Source organism: Capricornis sumatraensis, chromosome 7, assembly GCF_032405125.1.
Source record: "Capricornis sumatraensis isolate serow.1 chromosome 7, serow.2, whole genome shotgun sequence".
In the NCBI taxonomy this organism is placed as follows: Eukaryota; Metazoa; Chordata; class Mammalia; order Artiodactyla; family Bovidae; genus Capricornis; species Capricornis sumatraensis.
In genome coordinates, this window is record NC_091075.1 from 116,427,297 (window position 1) to 116,443,154 (window position 15,858).

Here is a 15,858-nt window from a genome sequence, read left to right on the forward strand (position 1 = left end):
CAACCGCCTCCTCAACCATCTCCTGTGTGCACACAGCCAGCCCAGGCTTCACATGCAGCCTCAGGCACGGTTTTCAATATGAATGTAATCATGTCGTCCCCCAACTTGAAAGTCATTGCTTTTTGGCTAGAAACTGAACTGCTTAACCTACGCTCAGGACCCCACAAGGCTGGCCCTCCTCGCCGCCACCTGCTCCAGCACAGCCTCTGCTGCGTCCTGCCCCGGGCCTCTGTGCCTGCTGTGTGCTTGCCTGAAACGCTCCTCCCACCTGCCACTCTCACCCTGTGTGCAGGTACACGCACACACACGTTCAGGCACACTTACCACACCCACTTAACTGTTCAGTTCAGTCGCTCCGTCATGTCCGACTCTGCAACCCCATGGACTGCGGCACGCCAGGCCTCCCTGTCAATCGCCAACTCCCATGGCTTACTCAAACTCACGTCCATTGAGTCGGTGATGCCACCCAACCATCTCATCCTCTGTCATCTACTCTCCGCCTGCCCTCAGTCTTGCCCAGCATCAGGGTCTTTTCAAAAGAGTCAGCTCTTCGCATCAGGTGGCCAAAGTATTGGAGTTTCAGTTTCAGCATCAGTCCTTCCAATGAATATTCAGGACTGATTTCCTTTACGGTGGACTGGCTGGATCTCCTTGCAGTCTGAGGGACTCTCAAGAGTCTTCTCCAGCACCACAGTTCAAAAGTATCGATTCTTAACTGTATCCCTTTTAAAATGCTCACGGGCCCACGTTCCTCTCCTTTAGAGGCTCCATCTCGGGCTATAATTTTATGCCCTCATTAGTCATCAGTTGATGGACGTCTGCCTCCCCTTCAGGCTGAGTCTGAGGGCAGCACTCCTGCTGGCTTTGGCTTACCATGCATCCCCAAGGCCCGGCTCGATGCCAGGCCCATATTCACCAGGCTGGTGAGGCTCAGCCAAACACTCTGCGGTAAGGATGGATAACAAGCTTTGACCATTGACAGACAGAGCGGTCCTCCTTCCAGGGGCTGATCCCACATCCCTGGTGGTGTGTGGGCACCACCAGCTGTCCCCGCACATCCACCGTCTCCCCTTGCTGGGCACACAGCAGACCCACTGCTTTGCTGGGTGATGGAGCCCCAGCCAATGGCCTGTCATCCACAGCCTGGTCCCTGCCAACCTCCCCTGTGTGGGATGGGAACAGGGCAGGACCCAGTGGGGCTCCTGGGCACGGAAGTCTTCCCCTGTCCCTTGTCTGTCAGGGACAGACTCCAGCCTCTGCGACCTCCCCTGAGTCGTAAAGGGCAGGTTCAAACAGCTGCTAGTCAGGGAAGGGAGAGGATGCAGAGACAGGAGGAGCAGCCAGGAAGCGACAGTACAGCCCTGGGAAGGCCCTGGTTTGCCTCAAGGGATGCACCTAATGATGCTGTTTGAGCTCTTTATAGAACTATTTCTCAGAAAAGTGGAAGTGTTAGTCACGCAGTCATGTCTGACTCTTTGTGACCCCATGGACTGTAGCCCACCAGGCTCCCCTGTCCATGCATTTTCCAAGCAAAAATACTGGAGTGGGTTGCCATTTCCTTCTCCAGGTGATCTTCCTGGCTCAGGGACTGAACCCGGGTCTCCTGCACTGAAGGCAGACTCTTTACCTTCTCAGCCATCATCCCTGGTCCTGTGAGCTGGCATGGACTGAGGAGTCTGCCATTTCCTTCTCCAGAGGATCTTCCCAATCCTGGGATCAAACCCAGGCCCCTGCCCTGCAGGCAGGTGCTTTACCATCTGAACCACCAGGGAAGCCCTCAGAAGGTGAAGAATCTGCCTGCAATGCAAGAGACCAGGGCTCCATCCCTGAGCCAGGAAGATCCCCTGCAGGAGGAAATGGCAACCCATTCCAGTATTCTCGCCTGGAAAATCCTACTGACGGAGGAGTCTGGCAGGCTACAGTCCATGGAAAGAGCTGGACACAGCTGAGAGACAAACACTTTCACTTTCATAGAACTAGTAGGTTGCTGAGAAAGTAACTGTGATTTTTGCACTATTGAAATTTGCCATTTGATAGCAGAATATATTCTAAATAAATGTTGTTAGGTGATACATCATTTTAATATGCATCTCTCGCTTTTTTTTGCTAATGACTTGTTCCTTGCTGTTTATTCTATATTTATTGTAGACGATGGACACGATGGTGTTGCTGCTGCTGCTGCTAAGTCACTTCAGTCGTGTCCGACTCTGTGCGACCCCAGAGACGGCAGCTCACCAGGCTCCCCCGTCCCTGGGATTCTCCAGGCGAGAACACTGGAGTGGGTTGCCATTGCCTTCTCCAATGCATGAAAGTGAAAACGGAAAGTCAAGTCGCTGAGTCGTGTCCGACTCTTAGTGACCCCATGGACTGCAGCCCGCCAGGCTCCTCCATCCATGGGATTTTCCAGGCAAGAGTACTGGAGAGGGGTGCCATTGCCTTCTCAAAAGCAAATTCGAGTGATTTTTCTTACTTGGGTTCAAAATGAGTCATAAAGCCGTGGAGACAACTCACATCAGTAACACGTTTGGCCCAGGAACTGCTAACAAGTGCACGCCCAAGTGCAGTAGTGGTTCAAGAAGTTTGGCAAAGGAGACGAGAGCCTTGAAGATGAGTGGATTGGCCGGGCATCAGAAGTCAGCAACAACCAACCAAGAGCCATCATCGAAGCTGATCCTGTTACGACCACAGGAGAAGCTGCTCAAGGACTCAGCGTCGGCCCCGCTATGGTCGTTCGGCACTTGAAGCAAACTGGAAAGGTGAGAAGGCTCGAAGCCTCGTGAGCTGACCGCAAACCACAGAAGCTGGCGTTCTGCAGTGCCGTCTTATCCCGTTCTGCGCAACAACAGTGGGCCATTTCTTGATCGGATTGTGACGTGTGACAAAAAGCAGATTTTATATGACAACTGGCATCGACCAACTCAGCGGCTGGACCACGAAAAAGCTCCAACGCACCTCCTAAAGCCAAACTTGCACCAAAAAGGGGTCACGGTCACTGTGTAGTGGTCTGTGCCTGTCTGATCCGCTATAGCTTTTGGAATTCCATCGAAACCATTTCATCTGAGAAGTATGCTCAGGAAATCGATGAGATGCCATGAAAACCGCAACGCCTGAAGCCAGCAAAGGTCAACAGAAAGGGGCCAGTTCTTCCCCATGACAACGCCTGACCACGCATCACACAACCAACACTTCAAAAGCTGAACAAACTGGGCTACAAAGTCTTGTCTCATCCGCCATGTTCACCTGACCTCTTGCCAACCGGCTAGCGGTTCTTCAAGCACCTCGACAACTTTTTGCAGGGCAAAAGCTTCCACAACCAGCAGGAGGCAGAATATGTTTTCCAAGCGTTCATCGAATCCTGAAGCACAGATTTTTATGCTACAGGGATAAGCAAATGTATTTCTCATTGGTAAAAACATGTGGATTGTAATGGTTCCTATTTTGATTAATGTAAATGTGTCTGAGCCTAGTTACAAAGATTTAAAATTCACAGTCCCAAACTGCAATTATATTTGCACCAATCTAATAAAACCCCCAATAAATGGAAGGTGCCAGCAGTCTTCATTCCAGGGAAGGCCACCTGAGGCCTTAAGCTTAAAGGAACCAGAAAAGCTCACAAGAGATTACCTGAGACCAGATTAAATGAGTGCAGGCCCTGCAAACACCTTATCAGCAACTCCACCCTTGAACTAGAAAACTCAAGGAACCATCTCAGGTCGGGACACAAAGTCCCCCTTGGCCTGGCAGAGCAGTTCAGCTCTTCTTTCCTACTTAACCCAAAGTCCTGTCTTGGAGATTCAATTTGGCAGCAGTGCACAGAGGCCAAGTTCTGGGCAACAGAACGCCACAGGACTAGCACGCAGCTGTCTAAAGGGACAGGCAGACTCCCATGAGCTGGCGGGGAAAAGGTTCACAACAAACTGATGCCAAGCTGCATCAACAGTACAAGCCTGCTTATCCAAAACAGAATGCAGTTATCTCTGGGCATTTGTGAGAAATTAAAAAAAAAAAAAAGATTTCCGGAAACAGGTCCACCCCGGAGCTAACAGGAGTTATGACTCGGTGGGGGAATTCCATGGAATGCTTATGTTCTTCATGTTTTTCTGGACTTTTACAAGAGTTAGGAACTGTTTTTATATTAAAAATTAAGCTCTCTCCCCTGAGATGAAAACATTATTGTATCTTTCTCTCCTGCTGGGATGCAGCCCACCCCCCACCCCCAGAGCCCTTCCTGGCTCAGGGCCCAGCTCCCAACCCTGGAGGTTGTGAGACATACCACGTGTGGCAACACCTCCAATCTGCCTCCTAGCGTGGCTGAGATCAGGAAGAGAATGACTAGAGAGCAATGCACGCTCTGGGGTGTTCTTGGAAATGGGGGTGATGAAACTCATTACCCTCATGTCCAAGGCTTTTTTTGGAAAAAAAAAAAGGGGGGGGGGGAATGTTTACATGTATTAACCATCTGCTATTCTGCACCTTCATTCTGTATTGCAGCAAAATAAAGGGGGGGGATGGGAGTTGGTGAAAGGGCACCCCACTCCCTAGGAGGGTAACAGCAAGTCCCAACGGGCTGGTGGCCCTGCGGCCGCTGGTGGGTCAGGAGCAGGAGCTGTCGGCGCCCTGCTCTGAGCTCACCGGCTCCCTGCCCCCTCCCCCTCCATGGCGGGAATGGGAGCCCTCAGGGTGTTCACAGTCCATGCACCGCCACGGGAGCCCTTGAGGCGGGTCCTGACAGCCACCCAGCCCGCATGTGCCCTGTTTTACAGCAGTGAGACCTGAGCACACAGCTACCAAGGGCCTCACTTCAGCAGGAGCCAGAGTGTGTCCCCTGCAAAGAACTCAGGAGTTGTCACCCTGAGGCCCGGGCAGTGGCTGCCCTGGGCCCCGTCCTCCAGACCACGTGGCAGGTACTCCCTGAGCTTGATTTGGGGCCTACTCTATTCATTCCAGGCTTCCCAGGTGGCACTAGTGGTAAAGAACCACCTACCAGTGCAGGAGATGAAAGAGACGTGGGTTCGATCCCTGGGTCACAAAGATCCCCCGGAAGAGGGTATGGCAACCCACTCCAGTATGCTTGCCTGGATAATCCCATGGATGGAGGAGCTTGGTTGGCTAAGATCCATAGGGTCACAAAGAGTCGTACACACCTGAAGCGACTTAGCACATATGCAGAACATCATAGACTACGCTGAACAGTTCACAGAACAAGGCCACAGTCTTTATCTCCTTCTGTGCGTGCTTGGGAGAAGGCAATGGCACCCCACTCCAGTACTCTTGCCTGGAAAATCCCATGGACGGAGGAGCCTGGTAGGCTGCAGTCCATGGGGTCGCTAGGAGTCGGACACTACTGAATGACTTCACTTTCACTTTTCACTGTCATGCATTGGAGAAGGCAATGGCAACCCACTCCAGTATTCTTGCCTGGAGAATCCCAGGGACGGGGGAACCTGGTGGGCTGCCGTCTCTGGGGTCGCACAGAGTCGGGCACGACTGAAGTGATTCAGCAGTGCATGCTTAGTCACGTCCGACTCTTTGTGACCCCATGGACTGCAACCCAGCAGGCTCCTCTGTCCATGCAATTTTCCAGGCAAGAATACTGGAGCGGGTTGCCATTTCCTCCTCCAGGGGATCTTCCTGACCCAGGGATCCAACCCGAATCTGCTGTATCTCCTCCCTCGGCAGGCGGATTCTTTACCGCTGAGCCACCTGGGAAGCCTTAATGTCATAATCACGAGCAAATAATTTGTGAAATACTTTCAATGCACGGCATGCTTTTCAGTTTTTCACTGGTAACAAAAAGGCTTCTTTGCAATTAAACATTGCATGGACGATTTTGGCTAAGGCAGGCTGTGAGAAGTGAGAGAGTTCTGTGTTGTTCATCAATAAGGGAATGAAACTAGTACCTCAAATCACACCCAAAAACCAGGCTTGTTATTGTTAATATTGTCCTTACGTTTTCAACTCTCAACAATAGCTGCATCACTAAATAGCTGCTAGTAAAAAAAAAAAAAAGCTACTAGTAAAGAGTTAAGTGGATAAATTACCGTATTTATCCCACATTATGTATTTATACCGTAATTATCTGAGCCCAGCACCTGCCCCCTGTCTCGAGGTCCTAGGTCCCAGGTCCCAGAGCCCCTCTGGGAGCCCCACTGGGTCTCTTTCATCCAGACTTCGAGTCTGGGGGAGGGGAAGTGAACATCTGTCTGTCTGTGAGGCCGACACACAGGGGAGGCACTCAGGAAACAGGAGAGAACCCGGGTCTGGGGGCTTGATCAGACCTCACCTGAAGCCCCGTCGGTCAAACAAGCTAGCAGTTCCCTTCTAGCTTACTTCTGGTTACTCATTGGAAAAGACCTTGATGCTGGGAAAGATGGAGGACAGGAGAAGGGGACGGCAGAGGACGAGATGGTTGGATGGCATCACCAACTCAATGGACGGGAGTTTGAGCAAGCTCCAAGAGATGGTGCAGGACAGGGAAGCCTGGTGTGCTGCAGTCCATGGAGTTGCTAAGTCAGACTTAGCAACTGAACAACAACTTTCGGTCAGGCTCCATCATCACAACAGAAGGTTGATCCCCACCCCCCTACCCCAACACCGCTGCAGCCCCACCAGCGTCCCCGTCCCTCCTTGCCACCACTACCTGGAGCCCTGGGTGAGGGGCTCTCGTGCCTCTCGTGAGCACAGCTCCCCACCCAGCAGATATCAACATCATCTTAAAGGAAGATCAGGGCCCCATAGCATCCACCTGGACCCCTGAGTCTGCGCTTTTTTTCAGATCAACCTGGCCTGGACTGGGATGGGCTTCCGCCTGGCAGCCCTGCTGAGCCCCCGGCACTGCTGGGGCCCCTGGGCCACATCCACGCCCTTACTGCTCCCTCCCGGCAGCCTCCTGAGCCCGCACCCACTCCCACAGCTGCTCCCAGCCCCTGGGCACAGACGGGGCAGGTGGCCCTGGGCCTTCAGGAGCCCCCAGACCCCTCATCCCTGTGAAGCCTTCCTGACACGGCTCGGGAGGTGCGGTCCATCATTGGACACTGGTTTCCTGGTGGGAGGATGGTGAGGATGAAGGAAGTTTTTATGCATGCTGACCACCCGGGACCATGGCTCATGGTGGGGCCTGGCCAAGAGATGCCACCCACACACCCTCTGTGCCCTTGTCCTGCAGGTCCTTTAAACATGCTCTTGCTCCCGGAGTTAAGCACCATTCAAGGTCAGGGTGAAGGTGATCAGATAAGCAACCGGGACCTGTGCCAGTTTTCCCAGCGTTCAAGGAAGAGGCGAATGTTACCCAGTTAGGCACAGTGACGAAGCCTTCCTGGCCCCGAACCGCTGCAGCTGTGCGCCCTTTGGCAAAGCCATCTTTGTTGGGCACATAACCATAGTCTCCGGTCTTGGAGACAACTCAGGTCCTTAATTCCGAGCCTGTCACCGGGCCCTGCACATCACTGTGGGGATCTCGAGAGTGCTGTGTCAACACGCCGGATGGGGAGAGATGTTCCCAGCAGACATGGTCCTTCACCCCTGGGGCCCCCTCACCTCCAGTCTCGTCCGATCCACATCCTTGGGCAGCTTCACTCGGATCCGGTTTGTGACAATAAGGGCGTCATACGGATAGATCTGCAGGGAGAAGAAAGCCCGGGGTCACCCAGGGAGCAGGTGCGTCTGTGAAGAAGGAGGCCAAGAGCTGAGTCGAGGCTAAGGAAGAGCTACGTACATGTATCCACATCTGACACACACATTTCACCGGAAAGCACAAGAAAAGGAATGTTTAACCTGGGCGGGCGCGGCGCAGCAGGCAGAGGTCAGCGTGGGAGCGGGCGGCCCTTACCTTGTATTCTGTAAGAGAAGCAGAAACCACAGGGGCCAGCTCAGAACTCGCACGGGCTTGGCCCAAAGGTGGAGCAATCCCACCCAGACCCCGCCCTGTGGCCGACAGGGCCACGCTGCTTCCACCCCGCAGCATCCTCGGAGCTTGGGGGTGGGTGGGGAGGCCCTGGGGTCTCCGTGGGAAGCCAGGAGCGGGAGGCATAGTCTGGAGACTGGAGGCCAGACTGGGAGCCTGAGGCAGCGCTGTGTTCTCTCTTGGCTGGGCTACTGTCTCCCTGAGGTGGGGGGGGCTCCCCAGACCTGCCTCAGTTTACCCTCTGGGCTTACCCACCTCTTACCGTCTTACTTTCTTCACCCTTCAGCTCCTCCTTTTAAATACAGAGCCCCACACGCTAGCTTATTAAAGATATTTTTTTTCTTCCAGACTAAAAGTGGCTTGTTAAAAAAAAAAATCATACAGATGGGCTGTCTCCATGAGCACGCATCCCCCCCAGGGCGGCATCTCTGGGTCCTGGCGGTAAAGCCTCCCTCTCTGGTGGGAGACATCAGTGAGGAGCTCGGGCACTGGGTGGCTGGTCCCTGAACTTCCCCGTGTGCTGTGCGGGGGCCTGGCCAGGCCAGTTCTGAGCCCGGAGACCTGGAGACCACTTAGAGGGTGCAGGCTGCGACTCCCTCCCCTTTCCCCAACTCCAACATCCAGCGAGGATCAGCCCTGGAGAGCAGGCTCCCGTCACTGTTGGGTAACAGCCATGAGCGAGCATCGCGGCCCTGTGGTTGAGGACTGGCAGAGCCTCCCAGGCGGATACCAGCCATATGAGCAGGTCTATCCAGTAGCGCCAACCTCCCTGCAGGCCATCCTGCCGGTGCGAAGCCCCGGGAGGCTGCACTGTGGGCGCGGGGGCTGGGCGGGCTTTACCCTTCCACTTTGCCTCCGTTGTGTGTGCTCAGTGGCGTCCGACTCTTTGCGACCCCCACGGACTGCAGCCCACCAGGCTCCTCTGGCCAAGGGATTCTCCAGGCCAGAATACTGGAGTCGGTTGCCATTTCCTCCTCCAGGGGGAATCTTCCTGTCCCAGGGACTGAACTCGCGTCTCCTGGGGCTCCTGCACTGCAGGTGGACTCTTTACCCACGGAGCCTCCTGGGAAGCCCCGAGGTGGCTTTTCCCTGCGGCTCTGCCTCCCTAATTATCGTGGTTGCGACAGTCGGTGTTGGGTTGGCCGCCGCCCTGGCCTGAGGTGGTCATTCAAACACAGATCTCTTGCCTGAGTGACTTGTAGTGACAAGTCGTCAGGACAGGGTGGGCCCGTGCTCCAGAGGGGAGCACCTAGAGCAGGAGACGGGGGGAGCCCTGAGTTAGCACCTGGGTTAGAGGGGGACACCCCAGGGAGAAGAGGAAGCATGTCAGATATCTCACGATGGAAGCGAAAACGGAAGCGCGACCACGACCGGAAGAGGCGGGGACACGAGCATCCCCAGCTTCCGCCGCCCGGGCACTCGGGGCCTTGTGCCGGCGGCCATGGCAGGGAGGGTGGTCTGGGAGCGGGACTCGTGGACCCCTGTCAGCGGCCCCTGCCCCAGCCAGAGACCCACGGGGTCCCCGCCTCCTGTACCTCGCGTGGCCCAGCCGGCATCCGGGTCTGCTCCACCAGGGCCCACATTGGCATTCTGGAAGAGAAAGAGAGAGGGCGGCAGGGGCAGGTTGCAGGGGGCAGGCAGTCGCCGGGGTCCTGGCAGCCGGGCGGGGGACGAGGGTCGGCCTGGGGCGCCCGCTGGGACCAGGCTCTGGAAAGGCCGCCGGCTTCCCAAGAGCAGGTGTGCTCACGCGCCTCCTGCCGCCTTCAGGGCGCCCCTGCCTGGCCCGCCAGCTCCTAAGCCGCTGAGACGACAGCCCCTGGGCGCCTGCCCCTCGGCCCCACAGCGGGCCCGGACCCCGCGGGCATCTCACCGGGGCTGCGGCTCCAGCAAGGGGCCTCCGGTCCCGCTGGACGAGTGGGCCCCTGGGGGCTCGCGTGGCCGGTGTCTCTAAAGCCCCTGGCACAGATGCCGCGTGTCATGAGCGTGGCTGACATGCTGGCACTCAAGGGCTGGCCCTCGGAGGGGCGGCGGGCCTGGGAGCCCGGCACCCCCTCTCAGGTGCCTCCTTCACCTGTCCGTGGCATCTCAGCAGCCAACCCTGATGTCTGGCGCTCTCGTTCCCTTTGCCCACCTGAAAAAGTCATCCTGCAAACCTCTCCGGAGGGTCCCCGCCCTGCGACACGGGCACCAGGGCCCTGCACATCAGTTGGCCCCTGTCCTGTCCACTTTGTCTAGGCCTTGAGTCCATTGCCCGCAGTGGAGAAAAGCATTTCACGTGTGCTCACGTCTGGCACCGGGTACAGCACCTGACCCGGGTCAGGGCTCTTGGCCGGTGCTTCTGAAACTGGGCGCAGTGGTTAAATTTCCACGGAGGGAGCCCTGCAGTTAAAGGGGGCGTCACCTCCTCACCCTGGGTCGTATTACAGGGAGAGGGCTTCCAGCACTCATTTACTGCTAGAAGTGACAAGAGAGCAGCTGGTCACAGTCCTCGCGAGCATGGGGCAGGGCGAGGCCTCCGGGAGCACCCAGTCCAACGTCCTTCATCCTGAGCGGGGAAAACTGAGGCCCAGAGACGCCGGGAGGAGGTGGCGAGGCAGGTGAGCGCGTAAGCGGAGGGCTGTGGCGGTCTTTACGTGTCTGATCCTTTGTCCATCGCCAATTAAAAAAAAAAAATTAATTTGGATTGCTCACGAACGTTGTATGAGCTGAGTCCTTTGGTAAGAGCCTGGCACGCCGCACCCTAGTCCCAGCGCTGGGACCTAGGGCCGGCCAACCTCGTACCCACTGAGTCGCCCGTGAAGGACTCCCCTTGGGAGTTTCAAGAGCGAAATTTGGAGACGGTTTCTCAGGCCGCTGACAAACATTCCCTCTGCCCCTGCACCTGTCTGGATAGAGAACTTCCTGCACGAATTCTAGGCAGCTCTGGTCTCCCACCTTGGCCTTCTCCCCCGGGGCCTGTTCGGAATACGAAAGAGAAATGCTGCCACCTAGTGCCCACTGCTCTGCATCGCAGGCGGCAAGCTCCCGGGCCAGGGAGCAGCACCTCCACCTGCGGCTGTGGGAAACCCACTTTCGGGCAGCAGGACCAGCGTCGTCTTGTCAGCCAGGCTCGGAGACAGGGCAGAGACTCTGAGCAGGGGGGAGGGCATCCCCCAGGTGGAGGGGGCACCGTGTCAGTCCAGAGCAGGGGAAGAGCAGTCTACTCCTGATCTTCTAAGTACCCAGTGTGGGAGGACATTCATGTCCTTTTTGGTTCAGGGGAGCCACGGGCCTCTGGCTCGATGTGTCGGCTGGTAGGACAGCTAAGCGGCCCTGGGGGATCCCACAAAGGCCGCACCCACAGGCACACCCATAGCTGATCCCTCTTGCAGTCTCAGCGGAGAACAGAGAGTCTAAAAGCAACCAGCTCCTCTCCCATTTGTTTGGTGTTATTAGGTGCCAGCTGCCCTACACACACATTCACTCATCTGCAGCCTCAGGAGGTGGGCGTTGTTATCAGCGTGTAATGGCTGAGGCTCAGAGAAGATACTTGTCCAAGATCACACAGCTAATACATGGAACTGTAAAAGACTTAACCGAAGCTTTTTAGTTTCCAAAAATTATACTGGGATTAATAACAGGGAGAACGAAACTGGCCACTCACCACTGACTGCTCTTTTCTTGCTAAAGCTCACGCTTTGCTTAGGAGCCGGTGACGTGGAGGTAAGAGAGGGTGGAGACGTGCTTTATCATAATTATTCATTTGGGAACGAGGCTTACAGAGCTTAGAAGGTTTCACACCCGTCACGTTACTTGTCCAAATGATAACTTTAAGAGGTAAGGATGACTCTGTGTGTGTGCGCATGTGCATCTGTGTGTGTGTGCATGTGTGCGCTCAGTCACGCAGTCATATTCGACTCCGCGACCCCATGGACTGCAGCCTGCCAGGCTCCTCTGTCCTTGGGATTTTCCAGGCAAGAATACTGGAGTGGGTTGCCTTGATTTTTTTTTTTTAAAGACTAGGAAATAGAGACTCTAAATTTAAGTCACTTGCCGAAACACACACCCAGTATGTGGCAGAGCTGGGATCTGTACTCGGGGCTGCCTGACACTAATGCATGTGTTCTTTCCAGCATCACAGTTGGAAAATATCAGACTTTTACACTTTGTTAAGGTTTTCTTCATAGTGATATACACTAATTAATGTTTTATGGACATGTGAAAACCTAATCCAGAAGATAAGGATTTTTCATACACCTATTAGTTTAATTTTGTTTTTTGGCACTATTAAATTGCTCTCTATCCTTTTTTCCTTCACTAGATCCTTATCTGATTTCAAAAGAGTCTTATTCAAAATGCTTTCCATACTTGCATTTGACCAAGGTCTCTGGCGTTGCCATGGTGCTCGGTACATTTAAGTTTATGAATGCTGTAACTGATTTATAACTTGGGTCGTCAAGAACGAAATGTTCCCCCTTCATACCACTAAGACTACTAGTTCACTTTACCCTTGACTTCTGCCTTGTTCAGTGTTGGCCACTTAGTTGCGTCCAGCCCTTTGGACCCCGTGGGCTGCAGCCCACCAGGCTCCTCTGTCCATGGGGCTCTCCGGTCTCCTAACTGCAGGCCGGCGGCACATGTTGGAACTAGTGCTCTCTGGTCCACGGGAAGGACTTTCACAGGTGGCTCTTTTCCCATTTACCCTACAGAGAGGTGTGACTGTCCACCACGTGGTAGGCTCTGTGGCTGGCTAGTTACTAGGACATTTAAACAAGCTTTGGGACCTAGGGTGAAAATGAAGGTGAAAGTCGCTCAGTCGTGCCCGACTCTTTGCGACCCCATGGACTATACAGTCCGTGGAATTCTCCAGGCCAGAATACTGGAGTCGGTAGCCTTTTCCTTCTCCAGGGGATCTTCCCAACCCAGGGATCGAACCCAGGTCTCCCGCATTGCGGGCGGATTCTTTACCAGCTGAGCCACAAGGGAAGCCCTTGTGGGGCCTAGGGTGCTGGCTCCAAATCCATCCTGGAACAAGAACCAGGCACATTTCCACCTCCTGATTTACTAACAACTTCCTTCCACTTGACAATGAGCACACACAACTGATCCCGCCAGCCTCTGTGCCCTGGTCATCAGGAAGCTCGCAGCTGAGCTTCGATGGTTTTTCCAGGCAGTGTTCTTTTGTGTGTTCTGACATAATTTTCTCCCATTTCTTTCTTCTTCTTTCCTCTGGGATTTGGTCTCTCTGCATCTGTGCTTTTAATTTAGGTCACCTAGAATCCTTTCAGAAAGTGAAAAAACAAACCAAGAAACAACTTAATCTGACATGGCTGAGCTGTAAAAGACTGGCCATCAATTATCCGGTCTTCTGGCCAAAAACAGGCAAACAGTTATATAAGAGTCTTAGAAAGAGTGAAGAAGAAAAATAGGAGAGAACATAAGTAAGGAAAAAAGAGTCCCAAAGAAAAGTCAACAAGGATTTTCACCAGCCTCCGAGCTAGTCTAATGTGAAAAGCTGAAAGTCCTCATGGGGTGATAAATTCCATCTTTAGCAACTCCCTAAGATGTACAGACGGAGAAGGCAATGGCACCCCACTCCAGTACTCTTGCCTGGAAAATCCCATTGATGGAGGAGCCTGGTGGGCTGCAGTCCATGGGATCGCTAAGAGTCGGACACGACTGAACGACTTCACTTTCACTTTTCACTTTCATGCATTGGAGAAGGAAATGGCAACCCACTCCAGTGTTCTTGCCTGGAGAATCCCAGGGATGGGGGCGCCTTGAGGGCTTTCGTCTATGGGGTCACACAGAGTCGGACACGACTGAAGCGACTTAGCAGCAGCAGCAAGATGTACAGAAGGGCTCAAAGGTTTTCTAACACTCTGCTCCCTACCCTGAGGTCAGCAGGAGAAACATTCCTGGAGGGTTCAGTTGTCAACTCTGTGAAGCTTAAGTGTCTGCTCTCTGCTCTAGGAGAGGCTTGGAGACGGTGTCCCTGCCAGACTATCTCCACCAGCTGTTCCCAGGCTCCTTGGGGGTGGAGCATCTGGAGGTCACGACTTCCCTGCAGGTGCTGGGGGCCACTGACCAGCGTCCTTCCAGCATGGCAGCCAAGAGGGAACTCTCCCTAGACAGTGCACAGCTCGGCCACCAAGGATGCAAGCCTGTGGGTACTGACACTCATCCTCTTAATTGCCTCCCACATTTTGAGAGAAACCCCCCAGACTTGGCTTGGGGGGGCGTGGAATGCCTTGGCATGGATGTGGCCCAGCCAGTGACCCTGGCGCTTGCAGCCCCTGAGTCACAGAGCAGAGACTCAGGGAGCATTCTGATCCAGTCCCTCTGCCCTCAGGCCCCTCATGCTGAACCTAAGGATCTACCTTCTCCCGTGCCCAGGGGATCCTGTGGACAGGACTGGAGGACAGGAGCAGAAAAATCCTTAAAGGAAATTCAGAGAAGCATGCTGCGTGCCCATTCCTGCTTAGCCCATTCTGAACAAGCAGGGGAATGGTCGGTGGGATGCATGCGGTACCCCTGAGCGGTCAGTGGGATGTGCGTAGTTCACCTGCGCCTTCATTGGAATGGGCTCAATTCACCTGAGTGATCAGTGGGATGTGCGCGGTTCCCCTGAGTGGTCAGTGGGATGTGTCTGGTTCACTCGAGCTAATCGTGCAGAGGCTCTGGGGCCCAGGACAGACCTAGCAGCAGGGCCCACAGAGGCCGAGGGTGATGGAGCAGGGCCTGAGGATGCCCACAGCTTCCGTGATGGGGACCCTGTCCTAGGACGTGCCCCGTGGCTGGACCCTGGGTCGGAGGTCAGCGCGAGGGGTCACCGCTCCTTGCATTCCACTCGTGGTGACAGGACCACCCGGGGGAACAAGTGGGGACAAGTCTGAGGGGCTTCTCTGGGAGGGTGGGAGCGCTCATGTGGGCAGTGTCCTCCAAGCGGTGAGAGGCTGCCTCTGGGGAAGCAAGTGTCCTGGGGCTGTGTGTGTGTGGTGTGTGTGTCTATGTGGTATGTGTATGTGAGCATCTGTGTGTGTGTCTTATGTGTTGTGTGTTGTATGTGTGTGGTGTTTGTCGTGTGTGTGTGTGCTGTGTCGTGTGTTGTGTATTCTGTGTATGTGTTGTTTGTGTGTGTGTTGTATATGTTGTGTCTTCTGTGTGTATGTGTTGTGTGTGTGTGGTGTGTTGTATATGTTGTGTGTTCTATGTCTGTGTGGTGTTTGTCGTGTGTGTGTGTCGTGTTGTGTATGTTGTGTGTTCTGTGTGTATGCGTGTGTTCTCAGTGTGTTTTGTGTGTTGTGTATGTTGTGTGTATGTGTGTGGTTTGTCGTGTGTGTCATGTGTTATGTTGTGTATGTTGTGTGTTGTGTATGTTGTATGTTCTCTGTGTATGTGTGTGGTGTTTGTCATGTGTGTTGTATATGTTGTGTGTTCTGTATGTGTGTTCTGTGTGTCATATATGTTGTGTGTTCTCTGTATGTGTGTGGTGGTTGTGTGTGTTGTGTGTTGTATATGTTGTGTGTTCTATGTGTGTGTGGTGTTTGTTGTGTGTGTGGTGTGTGGTGTGTGTTCTGTGTGTATGCGTGTGTGTTCTCAGTGTGTGTTGTGTGTTGGGTATGTTGTGTGTTCTCTGTGTATGTGGTGTTTGTTGTGTGTCGTATGTGTTGTGTATGTTGTGTGTTCTGTGTGTATGTGTGTGGTGTTTGTCATGTGTGTGTCGTGTGTTATGCTGTGTGTTCTGTGTGTATGCATGTGTGTTCTCGGTGTGTGTTCTGTGTGTATGTGTGGTGTTTGTCGTGTGTGTGTCGTGTATGTGTGTGTGTTCTCTGTGTGTTGTGTGTTGTGTATGTTGTGTGTTCTCTGTGTCGTGTGTTGTGTATGTTGTGTTATGTGTGTGGTGTTTGTTGTGTGTCGTGTGTTGTGTATGTTGTGTGTTCTCTGTGTGTCGTGTGTTGTGTATGTTGTGTGTT

At 54.0% G+C, this 15,858-nt stretch overlaps 1 protein-coding gene across 1 annotated transcript in view; it reads right to left on the reverse strand.

The window, feature by feature from the left end:
- Nucleotides 1–15,858, reverse strand: part of ABLIM2 (actin binding LIM protein family member 2) — a 107,785-nt gene that overhangs the window by 11,561 nt on the left and 80,366 nt on the right. The window contains exons 17-19 of the mRNA XM_068975420.1: nucleotides 9,439–9,493; nucleotides 7,829–7,836; nucleotides 7,537–7,617 (exon numbers count right to left, since the gene is read on the reverse strand). Coding sequence (XP_068831521.1) covers nucleotides 7,537–7,617; nucleotides 7,829–7,836; nucleotides 9,439–9,493 — 144 coding nt within the window. The remainder of the gene's footprint in view (nucleotides 1–7,536; nucleotides 7,618–7,828; nucleotides 7,837–9,438; nucleotides 9,494–15,858) is intronic.